General features: G+C 39.2%; 1 protein-coding gene across 1 annotated transcript in view; it reads right to left on the bottom strand.

The window, feature by feature from the left end:
* LOC128735613 (muscarinic acetylcholine receptor DM1) overlaps positions 1–16,914 on the bottom strand; it is a 60,928-nt gene extending 44,014 nt beyond the window's left edge. Inside the window, exon 1 of the mRNA XM_053830096.1 lies at positions 16,052–16,914. Coding sequence (XP_053686071.1) covers positions 16,052–16,914 — 863 coding nt within the window. The remainder of the gene's footprint in view (positions 1–16,051) is intronic.
* Positions 16,915–18,023: the final 1,109 nt, after the last annotated feature.

Here is an 18,023-nt window from a genome sequence, read left to right as displayed (position 1 = left end):
CACGTTGCGGGTAGCATTTTCCACTATATCGAAGTTTCAGTGTCGAAGACATGGAAACATGGATATATACGTGGAGTAGAATAAGATTGATTAACATGATCCCACATAGATGGGTAGAACAACGAAGCGCCAGAGACGGGAAAATGCAGAAGCGAAGTTGAAAGGTCAATTAATGGAAAAACATTAGTTTTCGATTGAAATGCAACCAGTTGGACTTGAAACCTTATCGTTTTGTCAAACCGCCAAAGATAAATAGATAATCAACAACCGACCGCTATACTTCCATCCTTGTTTGCAGTCTCTTTGGTTTCAATTTTACCAAAAATTTATTCTAAATAACTTATAAAATGTCAGCATTGCTGGATGAGAAGTCCAACAAAAGTTAATCATTTTGACGTTCTAAAAACATTCGATAATAAAAACACATAACAGCACACATTGTGCAACCCACAACAATGGTTCATATTCCCGTATATTTCTCTGTGCAGTTTAATAACAACACGCTGAAAAACTTTTATTATTCACTAGCTGGCCCGACAAACTTCGTATTGCCAAAAATGAAACTGTGCTGTATATAAATCCTGGGTGCTACCCCCCGCAGTGACCTGCGCTTCCAACGGTAGGTCGCGGACAATACTCGTGGCCTGCGGCCGTCTCGCCCTGAATCATCTAGTGTTACTATAGGTAGTTTCTGGTGGTCTTGTTATTGACTAATGTTTTATGGAAGAGTCTAAAATTTCTCGAAGTCGATTAGTTTTTGAGTTACGCAAAAATTTCTGTTTCATTTGTATGAGAGTCCGCTCCCATTACCACAGGGATGAGGGGTCTCAAACCATCATAAAATAAATTTATGCCTTTCATATGGGGGATATGCCAAATATGATTCCATTTGCTTGATTAGTTCTCGAGTTATGCAGAAATTTGTGTTTCATTTGTATGGGAACCCCTTCTTAGAGGAGGGAGAGGTCTCAGTACACCATAGGAAAAGATTTTGGCTCCAAAAACCCCCACATGCCAAATTTGGTTCCATTTGCTTGATCTCGAATTATGATTAAATTTGTATTTCATTTGTATGGAAGCTTATGGAAGCCTCTTATAGGTGGGGCCCTCAAAAGAGGGGAGGGGTCTCAACTCACCATAGAAAAAAAATTTGCCTCAAAAAATACCCAAATACCAAATTTGGTTCCATTTGCTAGTTTAGTTCTAGAGTTATGATGAAATTTGTATTTCATTTGTATGGGAGCCCCCCTTCCTGAAAAAGGAAGGGGTCCTAATTCATCATAGAAACGATTCTTGCCTTCAAAAACCCCCACATGCCAAATTTAGTTCTATTTGATTGATTAGTTCTTAAGTTATGAGGAAATTTGTATGTCATTTGTATGGAAGCTCCCCCTCTTAAAAGGGGGAGGGTCATAGTTCCTTCTTAAAGAGGATCTCAATTCACTATAGAAAAAATCCAAAAACACCCACATGCCAAATTTGATTCCATTTGCGAGATTAATTCTCTAGTTATGCAGAAACTTGTGTTTTATTTGTATGGCAGCCCCCCCTCTTATTTAGAGGAGGGGTCTCTAACCATCATAAGAACCTTCCCCAGCCCCAAAAACCCCTACTTGCAAATTTTCGCGCCGATCGGTTCTGTTTTCGATTCTATAAGGAACATACGGGCAGACAGACAGAAATCCATTTTTATAGGTATAGATATGTATCCCCTCTCATAGTGGGGGAGGGGTCTCTAACCATCATAAGAACCTTTTATGGCCCCAAAAACCTCCACATCCAAATTTTCACGCCGATCGGTTCAGTAGTTTTCGATTCTATAAGGAACATACAGGCAGACAGACGGAAATCCATTTTTATTGGTATAGATTTGTAAGGGAGCCTCCCTCTTAGTGGGGGCAGGGGTCTCTAACCATCATAAAAACCTTCCCTGGCCCCAAAAACCCCTACATGCAAATTTTCACGTCGATCGGTTCAGTAGTTTTTGATTCTATAAGGAACGTACGGAAAGACAGACAGACAGAAATCTATTTTTATAGGTATAGTTAGGTATAGGTATAGGTATAGAATCCCTACCAGCACGGTTGTTATAAAGTTGTTTCGGTAACCGAAATATGACTAATTTCAGTCGTAATTCGGTTACTTCAACTAAATGGACCTAAAGTGTACTACTTGGGTTGTACTCAATACTTTTGTTTCCAGTGTTGACCTGGGAAGACGAAAGGCCACCATTGTCCACTATTTTAAAATTTTATGATACAACCGCAACATATGTTACGAATGTTAATGTCCCACGTTATTGTCCATTCTGCAGTTTAAAGTCACACATTCATTCCATAATGGGTTTCTACCCCCATTTGAAATTAAAATTACACATAAAGCTTAGCGATCTGGAGACAGCTGTTCCGAATTACAGCAACTGTTTCCGAGTAGCTCGATAAATTGATAGCACTCTCTACATGGGATCGATAAATTATTATCAGCAGACAGGAATTGCAAATTTAATTAAATTTACCATATAATCAGCCAAAGGCTTCACCCCCTTGTGCGGTCACAACCTGCTTGCAACACACTGATGATATAGGGTGGTGCTGGAGCAAATAACGCGTAAAATAATCTTAATGAAACGATAAACATTCCTTCCGGATATCGTTACGCTATTTTATAGCATTATAGAGATAGTTTGCGGGAAAATAAATGCACTTTATAGATGAAAAAACACACACACTATGGTAGTTTAATGTTCATGACCCCATGGAAACCTTTATGTGCTGCTGCTGATTTCCATTCGTCTGACTCATCTGCACATCACGCTTGATGTGGTACACATACATTTTGCAATAACTTCATCGTTGCGTAAATATCAGGAAACACTATTCAGCATTAAATGCTGTAAATTCAAATTGCAAAAATTTCCTCTTAGTTGCTCATTTTTCGGGTCAAATCGGGTGGCTGAGCTGCCAGGAACAATACCGAATTCGTAAGCATTGCGTAATGTTGTTTCCAGTGGGTGAATGTTGTACATATTTTGCTTGCCGAATTTATTTATTTTGCATTAAATCGATGCAGTGTTATACCAAACTTAAATTATATGAAATTTTATGAAGCGTAAAACCAACAAAAAAAAATACAACAAAAAAACTGTAATTATTCTCATTTTCATGCGAACTTCTTAAAAAGTTTTCTAGAGAAAAAAAAGACATCTACCAGCAATTGCCGATTCCCACGACGCAGTGAATATTATTCAGATCACTAAATGTTTGCTCAGTCGGATAAATTCGAATCTGCGGGACGCCCACTGTTCAGCAGGTATTTTATTCTGATATCTATGAGACGATCTATTATTGAAACACATTCTCGCCGCAGGTGAATCGAACAGAATAGAATCGCAATGCACACATGCACACATACGCACAGACACTGTCTGTCAACATGATGCGTGATAGAAATCAATGATTATTATTAGGTGTCGGGCAAACAAATATCTATTTACACCTATATAACCTGGCCATTCTATTTTCAACATCTATCATAAAAATGAGAATAGAAGCAGTGACAGTTCAGGCTCTTCTCACGTGCGATGGAATTTTGCCCCACAGCAACAATTTAAGCAAAATATAATTAGGTAGGTATAAAAAACGAATGTAAACATCCCCTACCGAAGCATCGAACACGGATGAAAACAAATAGATAAAATACCCACCAGCAATGTAGTATCATATTATTTCCACGAAAAACGCGACGGACTATCTAGCAGGCAAACCGTTTTCGATGTCTTAAATATTAAAATTAGCGCAAATTCAGACGGGTGGAGGCACGATTGACGCATATTAAGAGTAGAATTTAATTTGGAAATGTTTTCTTCTTTTCTTTTATTTCAGATTTCGTATTCTACTAAGACACTCCAAAAACTTCAGACGATTGACGCAGATTTGAAATTATGATCAAAATTGAATTTAAAATTGGAATTGAAATTGAACTTGAAATCAGACCTAAAATTGGCTTAAAATTGAACCTAAATTGGAACTAAATTAGACTTAAAATTGGGTTTAAAATCAGTCAAGCAATTGAACTTGACATTGGACATTAAACTAGACTTGAATTTGGTCTAATTGGAACTTGAAATTTTACTTCAAACCGGGTATGGACACGAAGTTTTACTTGCAAGGTTGCGGCACTAGTTTTTCGGCATGTTTCTATTTTGGGCCTACCCTCTGGGCCTACCCTAGGGGAGAAATAATCAATAACTCTTACCAATATACAGTACAATGGTTCTTTAGGTACAGGTAACATGAAAACAGAGTAGGCCCAATAATTCTAATTAGAAGCATTCCGACAATGTCCTTCAATGCCCTAATTAAAAGACAATTAAAAGGCATTCTTCATTTTACTCTCATACACGTTTTACCTCTTTTCTGTTATACTTTTCTGTTAAGGGGTAAACCCTTTACTGGTAAATTTTTTCACTTTTTGTTTTTATACCGTTTCCTTGATTTTTGCTCTCATTTTTCATTCGTTTTTCCTTTATTTACTATCCCGTGTTTTCTGTATCATTGTTCAGTTTTACTACGTTTTCTGTTCTATTTTTTTTTATTTTCAGTCCTGTTTTTCTCTTTGCTTTTCACTTGTTTTTTGCTATTTCTTTTCCCGTTTTCAGTCTTTTCTCTTCTCTTTTTTCATTTTCTTTCGTTTCCAATTTTCATATTTTTCTATCTCTTTATTTTCTTTCCTTCTCATTTTTCGTCTTCGTCAACACCGTTTTCCTCTTTTTGCTGCTACTTTTTGCTCTTTTCGCTCTTTTTCCTTTTCATTTTTTGTTTTTCGTCTTCTTCTCTTCCGTTTTAACTTTTTCTTCAGTTCGTTTTTCCTGTTTTCTTTTCTTCTTTTTCTCTTCTTTTTTCTTCTATGCCTGACCTCGTTATTCCACTTTCCCGTGTTTTGTTCCTTATTTCACCCTTTATATCCCGTCTGATCTCTTCTTCCCGTTGTTGGCGGTTCCCCTATCAGTAGTCTTTTTCCTCTCTTGCATTTCTTCTTTTTGTTTTTTGTTTTTTTTTATTTTCTGTTCCGTTTTCTGTTTATACTCTAGTTTTCCCTCTTATTCTCCCTTTTTCCCTTTCGTTTTTTCCTTTTTCTGCCTGCTGTTTCGTCTTTTTCAGTTCCTTTTTTAGTTTTTCTGTTCTGTTTTTCGCCCTTTTTCCAAGGCCCAAGTTTTATCTGTTCTGTCTTTCATCGTTCTTCTTCGGTTTGTACCCGTGTTTTGCTTCGTTTCTTCTCTTATCTTCGTTCTTTGGTATTTTCTGTGCCTTTTCGATTTTTTGCTTGCTTCGTTTGCGGTTTTCGTCTTTTTTCGATTTTCAACTCGTTTTCGTTTTTCGTTCCTCGTCGTTCGTTTCTTTTTCGTTCATCAGCTTCGTTCTGTCTCTTATTATGTCTTGCTTTTCTGTTTTTTTTTATTTTTTCATTGTTTTCTTTTCCTCTTTTTCTCGTTTTTATCTCGTTTTTATCTCGTTTTTCTTCTCTTTTTCTGTCAAGTTTATCCTCATTTTTTCGTCTTATTTGGGATTCTTCCTTCTTTTATTTCATTTTTCTTCTTTTCTATTCCGTTCTTCGTGCTTTTCTGTTCAATTTCCTCGTTTGCCCTCTTTCTTTTTCCAGTTTACTTCTTTTACCCTTTTTTCTTTTCAAGGCGGACACAAAGTAGTTGCCGAGGCAGGACGCCAATCCACCGAACTCTCCGAAATTCCGCCCGATTAAGAAGTCCGAGGCGATCATGAAAACCAGACTTCGTTGAATACCTAAGGCACAGACAAACAAACATAACTCTTGGAAGAAAAATCTACAAAAATTATCGTTCCTCACATTTAGCCTGAACACTAGCACCATCTATGATCGACATTCCCAAATATCAAATAGCAACATGGGTATTCCTCGAAGGAGCAAGTATTTTTTATGGGGAATTCCCGTTCTTTCGTCAAAAAGCGCCACTTTGACCAAAACGGAGACATTTCCAACTAAGCCCAAATTTGAAATAACGATTTGATCGGTACCGGTTTGTCTGTGCCTGAGGTATTGGAGAACAAACCCACCATAATTTCCCTAAACCTTATGAGAGCCAATTTTTTTTTTAAGTACAGTCTTTACTGGCATCAATTTTATGGTCGCATCTATGCAAGTTTTTCCAATGTTTTTAGTTTCATCAGTACCATTGTTGAGACGGAAACCACTTTGACGCCTATCTTTGAACTCATACATTTGTGATAATTTTATGAACTTCACGATCTAAATGCCCCTGGAAACTGCCCTCAAAGCTCTCCGTCCGTACTGTGAAGGAGTGCAAGAACAATCACGGCTTGTCTCCGTAAGTTCTAAAGTCACAACCTCAAACAACACCAATTTGACAAACACAAACACGATTTTGCAGTCAAGTTATGGAAGCCAAAATGGTTCAGTTTAATAACCAAAAATAACCACAGTGGTTTCACAATTCTAGGTCATTGACCACAAATCATCACACTTCAAACTGAGAACCCAAGTAACAATTACAAGTTTTATTACGTTTGTACAGTGGTTTGCATGACCAATTCCATAAAACCGTTAATATGAGCTTTACCACAACTTACTGATGACCGCTATAACTGCTTTATGAGCAAGTGGCCCACTCCTCAGAATGTTTTCATAACCTCTTTAAGAATCGAGTTATCAGCTCAAGTAGTCGTATCACGCTCTGCTGAAAGCAGCTATAAAACCGATTAAGCTTTCGGTGCTTGACAGTCACCGCTATAATTTGGTAAAGCGCTTTTCGCTCTGGTAAAAGCTAAATCAGTTCGCCAGCTTTGTCAACTTGAATTTTAAGCAGTCCTAGTTCGTTTCCAGCATGTGCGCAATAAATTTTATCGCGCATGATGGTGGAGAAAATCAACGCACCAGTGAAATTTTGCAATTTTCGGAAACTGGTTGCTTTAACAAAATAAATCTATTCAGTTAGTCAATCTCAATTTATAGTAGAATCATTTTAGTTGCTTCCTGTGACAGGAAAACCGACTGATAATAACTTTCATTCTGCGAAACACTCTACTTTGATGAATTTTTGTTTACGAGCTAACACCAAATACTAGAATATGGGTATGAAATGGGGAAGGCAAATGAGCGTCCAATATAGCTCTAGCCATCCCAAGCCCCTACCTAGCGCCTCCACGTGGCCATACCTGGTAATGCTCTGTTGAGTAGCCAAGCTAGGAGGTGCGTTGCTGGGTGGTTCCCGGCTGCCTGGTCTCAAAACCGCGGTTTTGGGCAGACGGCGGAGCCACACGGCCTAGCTAATAGGTAAGCCTAATAAGTTATTTTAATTATTTTTTTCGTTTTAGCTTATGAAGCATCTCCTGCTATATAGTAAAAACTGGCCAAAACGAGTTTTAATACTGCACATGGATACCAGAATGAAAAATTAAATTAACTTTTAAAAATTAAAATTAAATAAGAAGCATTTATGGAACCCAAAGGACGCTACTCTATTCCATACGAAGGACTGCTGGTGAGATTGTTCTATTTTTATCATTTATACCACATTTCATCTTAATATCATATCATACACACTTAAAAAAAAGCGCCGAAGTCAGCTAAATTTTGCCGAGATTTGGACAGCCGAGTGTTTGGTAAAAACTTCGGTTTTGCAAATCGACGTTTACGGATCCTTACTAACGTTTGGCATCATAAAAAATTTTACCGAACGCTCGGCTGTCCAAATCTCAGCAAAATTTAGCCGACTTCGGCGCTTTTTTTTAAGTGTGTATATTAACAGTATTATTATTGATATCATAAATGTGGAAGGCTGGATGACGGAGTGGATTGCCAACCTGAATCCTTAAGGTCTGAAGCAAATATGGCACTTCTCAATTCAAAACAAACAAATCATCACGTGGGTTAAAGTTGGTATAGCGAAATTGATTATTACATGGAAGGATCCTAATGCTGGAAGACGACTCTTATAACCCCGGAATGCGCACAAGTGCCTCTGCTTGTGGGTCCGCCCAATCCCTTTTGGCCCTTCTGTAACAGCATTAATGTGAAATTCATTTGATAATCAAATTTGGATCTACTGTAATTCTACCCACATACATTGGCAAGTCCTTGAAATGATGGTGGCTTTCCACTACTACTACTACTACTACTACTACGAGCTAACACCAAATACTAGAATATGGCAAACTGGCCACGCTTAAAAAATGTTTTTGGTGTTGAACTTTAGTATACTTCATAATAGCAGCAAAAAACTGTTATAATGAACGCAGCAAACGTTGACATGGATAAATAATTTGGCTTAAAAAGGTGATCTTTCGACAAGAATGTGAGTAAGCCTCTCTTCCCGCCGTTAGCTGTTTTTCTTCGATCTAAATTTGACCCCACCAGTGGTAATCCGACATAGATATTGTTGCTAGAAAGACATCCGAACAAACTACATATTCCTACTACATCCTGGAAGTCACTTGGAAGGAAGGAGATCGTCGGAGCTATGGCCAAGGTCATGTTCACGTCTAAGTCTAAGTCTAACCCAATGCCCAAGCCGAAGACCAAGTTCAAGTCCTGCTTTAGATTCAAGTCCAACTTCAAATCTAAGCTCAAGTTCAAATCTAAGTCCTAGTTCATATAAGCTCTGATCCAAGTACAAGTTCATATCCAAGCCCAAGTCTAAATTCAGATCCAAATGTATGTTCAGATTTATGTCTAACTTCAAATCCAAGTTCAACTTCAGATCGAAGTTCAAGTGTAGATCCAATTCCAACTTTAGATCAAAATCTTGGACTTGGGCCTGAACTCGAGTTAGGGGTTTATCTCGGGCTTCGACGACGGACCTTAGACGTGGATATGGTGTTAGCTATTCCATGAACTCCATCCTTTCAGATGCATGATATAGTAGAATTTAATATGTAGTTTATGCGGGTAATCTTTCCAGTAGCGATATCTAAGACGGAGCCAAATCCAAGTTGAGATCCGAGTTCAAGTTGAGTTTCAACTCCAACTTCAAATCCGAGTCCTACTTCAAATTCAAGTCAAAGTCCAAGTTCAGATCCAAGTCATCCAAGTCCAAATTGAGATCCAAATCCGACTTAAATCCAACTTTAGATCCAAGTCCTAATCCAAAGACAAGTGTAGTAGAGATGGTCGGGTATGAAAATTTGAATACTCGGACCCGACCCGTACCCGATCAAGAAAAAAATTAAAAACCCGTACCCGACCCGAACCCGCAAATTTATTATTTTTGATACCCGAACCCTACCGCAACCCGTCAGGTACGGGACGGGCCCGGGTACCCGACCATCTTTAGTGTTAAATGTAGTCAATAGAGATACCCGACCCGACCCGTACCCGGTTTCAAAAACAAAAATTAAGAACCCGTGCCCGACCCGAACCCGCAAATTATTTTTTTTTCAATACCCGAACCCGACCCGACCCGGCGGGTACGGGTACGGGTGCGGGTTTCAGGCAAATTTTCCGCTACCCGACCATCTCTAAAGTGTAGGTCAAAGTTCAAGTCCATGTTCACATCTAAGTTACCATCCAAATCCAAGTTAACCTTCCTAGTGCATTGGGGTCGTTTTCGACCCATCGGCATACTTACAAAGCTTGATACTCAGTAACGGTACGAGCTAGAGACTTGAAATTTTCTGACTTTTCCTAACTTTGGAAAATTAGCATTGTGGGGGAGTTTCAGCTTTCAGCGACATCTAGAAGAGCCACAGCAAAAAAAGTTACATATTATGCATTAAGGGTCGAAAACGACCCAAGTTTTGAAATTGCTCTCATTCATCCATTTTCAATCGAATTCCCAAGGTATGTTGGGGAATATTTGTTGACTGATGGCCACTTCTGCGTCGGTTCCGGAACACCCACTACTAGGTCCCGGGGAACATTTTTATATTTTGAGATAATTCATTTTGCGGCACATCAAATCACATTGGCTCGATAAAATAAGACTAGTGGAAGTACAATGGGGACATTTTGGACCCGAATGGCCACTTCCCCATCGGTTACGGAACATCCGGTACCTGGTTTTTGAGGCCATTTTTGAATTTTAGGATGATTTCTATTGCGGCACGTCAAATTTCATCTCATTGATAACATAAGACTATTGAAAGTATAATAAACACATGTTGAAGGCAAATGGCCACATCAGCATCGGTCCTGGAACATCCGGTACCCGGTTTTTGGGGACATTTTTGTATTTTAGGATAACTCATAATGCGACATATCAAATCACATCGACTTGATAAAATAAGACTGATGGAAGTAAAACAATGTCATTTAGAAGCCAAATGGCCACTTTACCATCGGTACTGGGTCATCCGGTACCAGTTTCGGGGGACATTTTTGGCTTTTGAGATAATTCACCATGCGGCACCTCAAATCAGATCGCGTTGATAAAATAACAACAATGGAAGTATAATGTCTATAAGTATATAATATATAATGTATAATGGCGTCAGTCGCACCCGGTATTTATAATGAACCGTAAAACGGGGTAACTCGGGGCAGATGAATTACCCTGTAATCCAAAAATGTCCCCAAAACCCGGATACCGGATAGTCCAGAACCGATGGTGAAATGGTAATTTTGGCTCCAAAATTTTTCCATTATACTTCCATTAGTGTTATTTCATCAAGCCAATGTGATTTGATGTGGCGCATGATGAATTATCCTATCCAAAAATGTTCTCATAAACCGTGCACCCGATGTTCCGGAACCAATGATGAAATGGCCATTTGTCTTCAAATGGTCCCCATAGCTCTTGTAACTGTTTTATTTGATCAAGGCGTTGTGATTTGATGAGCCGCAAGATGAATTATTTCATAATCCAAAAATATCCCGCGGAACCAGGTACCGGATGTTGCGGAACCGATGGTAAAATGACCATGTGGCTTCTAAATGACCTTATTTTATTTTCATCAGTCTTATTTAATCAAGCCGATGTGATTTGATGTGTCGCAAGATGGGTTATCCTAAATACAAAAATGGCCCCAAAACCCGGGTACCGGATGTTCCGGGACCAATGCTGATGTAGCCATTTGCCTTCAAAATGTCTTTATTATACTTTCAATAGTCTTACGTTATCAAGCTGATGTAATTTGACGTGTCGCAAGATAAATCATCCTAAAATTTAAAATTGTCCTCAAAAACCGGGTACCGGATGTTCCAGAACCAATGAGGAAATGGCCGCTTGGGTCCAAAATGTTCCCATTGTACTTCCATTAATCTTATTTTATCAAGCCAATGTGATTTGATGTGCCGCAAAATGAATTATCTCAAAATATAAAAATGTTCCCCGGGACCTGGTAGTGGGTGTTCCGGAACCGACGCAGAAGTGGCCATCAGTCAACAAATATTCCCCAACATACTTTGGGTGCTAGTTTTTGGCCATAGCTTTCAAACGAGGTAAAGAAAACGAAATTCGGATTGAAAATGGATGAATGAGAGCAATTTCAAAACTTGGGTCGTTTTCGACCCTTAATGCATAATATGTAACTTTTTTCTAATGCATTAGGAAGGTTAAGATCAAAGTCCAACTTCAGATCGAAGTCCAACTTACGATCCAAGTCCAACATTAGATGCAAATTCACCTTCAGATCAAAGCACTATTTTAGATCCAAATTTAACTACAAATCCAAGTCCAACTTCAAATTCAGACCTAATTCTAAGTTCAGGCCCAAATCCAAGTTTAGATCCAAATCCAAGCTCAGAAGTCCAACTTAAGAACCAAGTACAACTTCAGATCCAAGTCCAAATCGAAGTTTGAATTGAAGTCCAAGTTAAGATCAAAGTCTAAGATTAGAAGCAAGTACAGCTTCAACTCCAAATCACCTTCAGATCCAAGTGTAACTTCAAATCCAAGTTCGATTTCAGATCCAAGTCCAAACTCCAATTCAAGTCCAAGTTCAGATCCAAGCTCAAGTTTAAGTTAAGATCTAAGTCCCAGTTCAGATCAAAATTCAACTTCAAAAGTAAATTAAACTTCGGATCTGAGCCAAAGTTCAAATCCAAATCAACGTCCAACTCCATATTTAGATCGAATTCCAAGTTCAAGTTCAAATACAAGTGCAAGCTTAGATGCAAGTCCGATTTCAGATTCAAGTTCAACATTAAATCCAAGTCTTAGTCCAATCGAAGTCTATGGTCGCATTTGGTGTGAGGGCTCACAACTACTGCCAATGCATACTAAAAAATGCACCACATGGTGCGGCTTATTAGTCGGCAAAATCGGCGAAATTGATTTGAAATCCACCAACTTGGATCTGAAGTTACACTTGGATCTGAAGGTAGATTTGGAGTTGAAGTTGTACTTGCATCTAAGACTTGGATCTTAACTTGGACTTCAATTCAAACTTCGATTTGGACTTGGTTCTGAAGTTGGACTTGGTTCTTAAGTTGGACTTCAATCTGAGCTTGGATTTGGATCTAAACTTGCATTTGGACCTGAGCTTTTTTTTGTGTGCGTGGATATTATCACTACGACCAGCATTTTGATCTATTGTGATCTTATCCAGGTGTTGTTCCGCACTTCGTTATTATTGCAGTATCGCTATAGAGTGAGCGAACTGCTTATTATCCGTGCTTAAAGTGTCGGTGTGTTTTCACTCCTTTTTCCTTCTACGCTTCTTATTACTTTTCAACCAATCTAGCTCTAGAGCCAGGAAGTGCGGAGAATAATTACAATTTGTCCTTTGACAAGAGGCTTCATTCGCACCTCGAGTAAGTTTCATTCTTATAACCAGTCCCGACTAAAGTAAAGCAGAGTTCAGCACAGAGTGAGGGTGTGTATGTGTGTATGTATGTGTTCCTTACTACTTATGCATTACCAATCTCGTTCCTAGAACCAGGAAGCGGAACAAGCTATAATTTGCCTTTGAACAAGAGGCTTCATTCGCACCTCAAGCAAGTACCACTCTTATAACTTGCCCTGGCAAGAGGCTTTCATTGTTAGTAAATGCAGAATGCAGTAGGAAGGATGTGGAGGGGCCTGAGAATAAACCCATGCTAAAGACACTTAACATCGAATGGCCTGATTCTACTAAGATTCGAACCCACGACCACTCGCTTGTCAAAGCAGGCTGGGTAACCTTGCGGCTACAGGCCCCCCCCCCCCCCCCCGGACCTGAACTTAGAATTTGGTCTGAATTTGAAGTTCCGCATTTTACTAGAAAGAAAGGTGGCCACCATGTTGACTCGCTATCGAATCAATAGTCAGGGTACTGCTCTGCCCCAAATGAAAATATTCAATCTAAATGGCGCTACCTGCCACACAATACGATATATAATGGACCAATTAATAGACGAGTTTGTTGAGTTTTCAATCTCTCATATACTGAGAATATAGTTTCGTATTGTTTTTGAAAAAACATTCGTAAAACTATATTCATAGCTGGCACAAATAATTTCATATCATTTAAAAACATTCGTAGGCTTATTGTCTATCGCAAATGTTGTTATTACGAATGGTTCGTATTTTTTACGAAAGCACATTCGTGGTTGTCTAGCATCAAGACCCATTTGGTGCACGGTTGTTGTCTGGCATCATTATCGACGAAAACGGGATGCGAAGATTGTTTGAAGAGAAAATAGACTTGTGCAATTATGTCCTTCTTGGTATACAGTAGCTGTGGTTCTGTGGTTTGCGGCAACGACCTCAGTTCGATTCCCGATAAAATCAGTTTTTTCAGAGATAATAAAGATTTCTCTATTTTTCGACAGGTGTCGGTAATGTAGCATACTGACACCTATCGGAAAATAGTGAAATCTAGTACTATTTTTATCGACAGCCTTTTCGTGCATTCGTAAAATCTACGAACCATTTTGTAAAATGCAATAATTCGTACGAATGTAGCTTTGTTAATATGTACAAAACATTCAGGATTGATTTTACGAATCTACTTCGTGGTCGAAAATAACGAAAAAATTCGTAAAAGCAAACGCTTGTTTTCGTACTATAAACCAAGTTTTATTATCAGTGTAGGGATGGTTCGATCACTTTGACTCAATTTTGATTCATTTGACATTACCGTCTCAGCCGAGCAAAATTTGACAAATTGATGTATGGGACATTTGTACAACAAGTTATTATCTACAATTTTGCTGAATAAAGTGTTGCTGTAGTTACGGTGCTACAATGCTAGTACCTCATTAGTAACTAAATGAACGTTCATTTAGTTACTAAAGAGGTACTAGCATTGTAGCGCCGTAACTACAAAAGTTACAACCATCCCTGCTCATAGCAAACCAGATTTCTTAGGTCGAGTGATTTGATACCTCCAGACTTTTTTTGTCTATACGGGACACGACTAGGGCATTGGAAGACAATTATACACTATTCGTTCGTGAGATACCAGGCGAAATAGTCACCTAACGATTAACCAAGACCCACGTTTGAATGAAATCATCTTGAAAAGAAGATAGCAGACAGCAATTCATCAGAACAAATAAAAATTTCGAATACTTTTTTGCAATTTTTCTTATGATTTATCTAAATAAATCTTAGGGTTACCGATACCTGTGGGCTATCCTTTAGTTTTCAGTTCGGAAAAGTGACTGCGAGTGAGGAAAGCATGCGTCACAACTAAGTCCAAGACTGTTAGTACAAAAAGCGATCCGGCTATCTCCGAGAAACAGAGGACTAGCCGGCACCTATTATAGTCAAAATTCATTTATATTAATTTAAGCATCTTTATATAAGTTCTGGAGTGATAAAAATTCTTGCGTGGTTTTAGACACACCATCATGTAAAGAAAGCTTAACGGTTGGAATGTGGTACAATACAACGCTATTTTTTAAATAAAATGTGAAAGAAGGGCAAAATTTTCGTACAGGTTTGAATCGGAGGATGAAATTTTGTGCCACGGACCAGTCATAGTTAAAGAATTAAAATCCAAAAACAGTACTTAAATAATTCAAGGCCGGCCAGTCTCCAAGAGAACACCAGATTTTTTTTCAAACTTTTTTCGTCATTGTGTGGGTTATTAACTACTCTAACTCTAAGAAAATTAATCTTTTCTATTCCTTCAAGTTTGTTTAGCTACAGAGTCTTCAACAACCATTAACGCCATACCGTTACATTCGTTACACACTTAACAAAAAGCACCGAATTCGGTAAAATATTACCGAATTCTAAACAGCTGAACGTTCGGTAAAAATTTCGATGGTGCCAATCGACGTTTACAGATCATTAGTAATGTATGGTGCAATAAAAATTTTTACCGAACGTTCAGCTGTTTAGATTTCGGTAAATTTTACCGAATCGTTTAAGTGTGTAGCCATTTAACTGTTAATGAATTACCCCGCCTGTATATTTATATATAAACTTTGAAAAACAAAATATTCAATTTATTGCTGCTGCTGTTGCCGTGAACTCGTTATCCTGCAAGCCACATCTGCAGCTGACCGGAAACGTTTGTCGCACCATAAATACTGCTAACGTAATTTAAAACAAACTACACCCTCTCTAGCCGGTCGAAGAGGTAGGTAGGTAGGTAGGTACTACGTTTCCGGCAGTTACACTTTGTACAACAAGCTTTCTCGAAGCAATAAAAATCCCGTATTTTACGACTGCCGGTGCGGCATCTGCCCGCTTCCGCCATTGTTTGTCAGAGTTTAATTTCAAAAATGTTCAACAACAGTTACAACAAGCTCCTGCGAGCCAGAAAGGTAGGTGAAAATGGGCGGAACAAAAACGGACCTTGCGGCATCGAGAAGAATTTTAATCGCGCTTCCTCCGTCCTAGACCGATCGAAATCGGTCGGAAGCATAAACGGTAGCAATTATGCTGAATCGCTTCCTTCGGGCCGCACCAGAGAAAGAGAACTATTGTGAAGCACGTCAAGCCTCACGATTCTAATCGGCACTTAGACTCAGGTTCGAGGAAAACAATTCCACGCGCAAATGGACTGCCATTCCGCATGAATTTGCAAGAACACTGAACGGACCGGCAACATGAGCTTTGGCTTCTCTTTCCCGCCTGACTGCTGCAAATTTGAATAATTCCACTACACATCGCAGTGCAACTTACCTTGAATTGGACCGCTTGGAGGAATCTTTCTTCCGGTCACCAGTAAGGTTTTTCAGATCCTTCTGTCGCTTTTTCGTCTCTCTCCATATCCGGTAGTACAGAAAGCACATAACCGTCACTGGCACGTAAAAGGCTGCTATCGCCGTTCCGAAGGTAATATAGTGGTTGGTCTCGATGAACTGAATGTAGCATTCTTTCTCCGGCACCGTCCGTTTGCCCTCAATATAGGGCCAGCTGTATATCCACGGTGGCCATAGCAGTAAGCTGATGCCCCACGCGGCACCAATCATAATCGCTGCTCGGGTCGTTGTACGCTTTGCTCGATATGTTAGAGGCCTAGTAACGCTAAAGTACCTATCAAAGCTAATGATGAGCAAATTCAACACGGACGCATTCGACGCCAAATAGTCCAGGGCCAACCACGTGTCGCATATGTGGGGCCCCAACGGCCAGTAACCCAGCAGGGTCGTAACCGAGAACAAGGGCATCGATATCAGTCCGATCGCAAAATCCGCAATTGCGAGCGAGAATAAAAAATAGTTGCTGATTGTTTGCAATTGTTTGTCGATCTTAAACGAGATCATCACCATCACATTACCGGCCACCGTCAGTATACTCAGCACGGTTGCGATAATACCCAGGATGATGATTTGTACCAGTGAGTAGGTGGGTTCGGTTTCCGCTCCGTTGTCCGTATCGTTTCCGACGGTGACCGTACTGGCCACCGTCGTCGTGGTGATGTTAAGGAATAAATCCTCAACCGTGCCCGTGCCCGTGCCTGTCGTTCCGGTGCCCGGTAGCGTGGTGACAGCCGTGTACCGTGACAGAAAGCTGTCGATCGTTGTCCTCTCGTACAGCACCATTGCGTCGTCGTGCTGACACCGTTGCTGCTGTTGCTGGTTAGTCTATCGCTGCTCGGTTCACCGAACGCTGATTGATGGAGGGTTCTGCAAAACAGAGAAGATTTGAAAAGTTTTAAAAATTTATACGCAGCAAAAAATATTAATTTAATAAAGGGTATAGGTGTCCCTAGCGATTTTCACCGAAGTATTGCAGACCAGTGATAGTATCCATACATCCACAAAAATTTCAAGTACTTAAAATTATTACTCATATTTCTAACACTAGTCAACCATGGAGTGCAATATCATCAGTGCTCATGCATAATCAAACAGCACAATACTAATATATGTGCCAATGCGAACAATACCTTTGTTAGCGATATCTCGTTTCAATTGGTAGCACTAAGGAACTTATGCTGCGATAAAATTATGCAGTAGGAAAAGTTTGATTCTCGTCATTGTCTATTGCAGGCACGTTACCGCAAGAAGCTATCGGAGACAATAGTACTGTACTGAGAACACATCCTGCACCGCTATCATCGCAGAAGAATGCAGGCGAACCGGGGATTTAGAGTGCAGATCATAGACGAAAGAAAGTCAAAGTGTTGATGGGAAAAGTTTGTCAATTTGTACGTTTTTTTTGCAGGGGCAAGTTTTCTTACTTGGTTATGAACAAATTTAGCAGTCAGTCATATACGATGCCATATTGAAACGAAGAAGTGCCGGCCACCATCTTCTCACGGTTTTACTTTTTCAACGTAATTTAATGTCATTAGGTTATTTAAACAGTTTCTTTCAATTTGTTATTTAACTCTAAAGTCACATATTGAAGTCTATTCTATTTGCTCGTTCCAAACTCGGAAACAATATGGGCTAGTAAACCCTTTGGCAACACTAATAACACAGGTCTGCATCAAAAAACTGCATGGGATTTTGCAACTGATTCTTATAGATTTTTGTCCACTGAATTCAGAAAAAATAACAAAAATTGTCCATCACGTCACGTTTTCATGCAATACTTGTTGAATAATCTTGAAAGTTGGTTTTAGACATAAAGCAGCAGAAATATCCCGAATGTAATTTACATTTACATTACATCAGAATTGTATTTATTAATGTAAACCCTTCCA

This window comes from Sabethes cyaneus, chromosome 2 (assembly GCF_943734655.1).
Source record: "Sabethes cyaneus chromosome 2, idSabCyanKW18_F2, whole genome shotgun sequence".
Classification (NCBI taxonomy): Eukaryota; Metazoa; Arthropoda; class Insecta; order Diptera; family Culicidae; genus Sabethes; species Sabethes cyaneus.
Note: the sequence above shows the minus strand (reverse complement) of the source record. Positions and strands in the feature narration are given on the sequence as shown.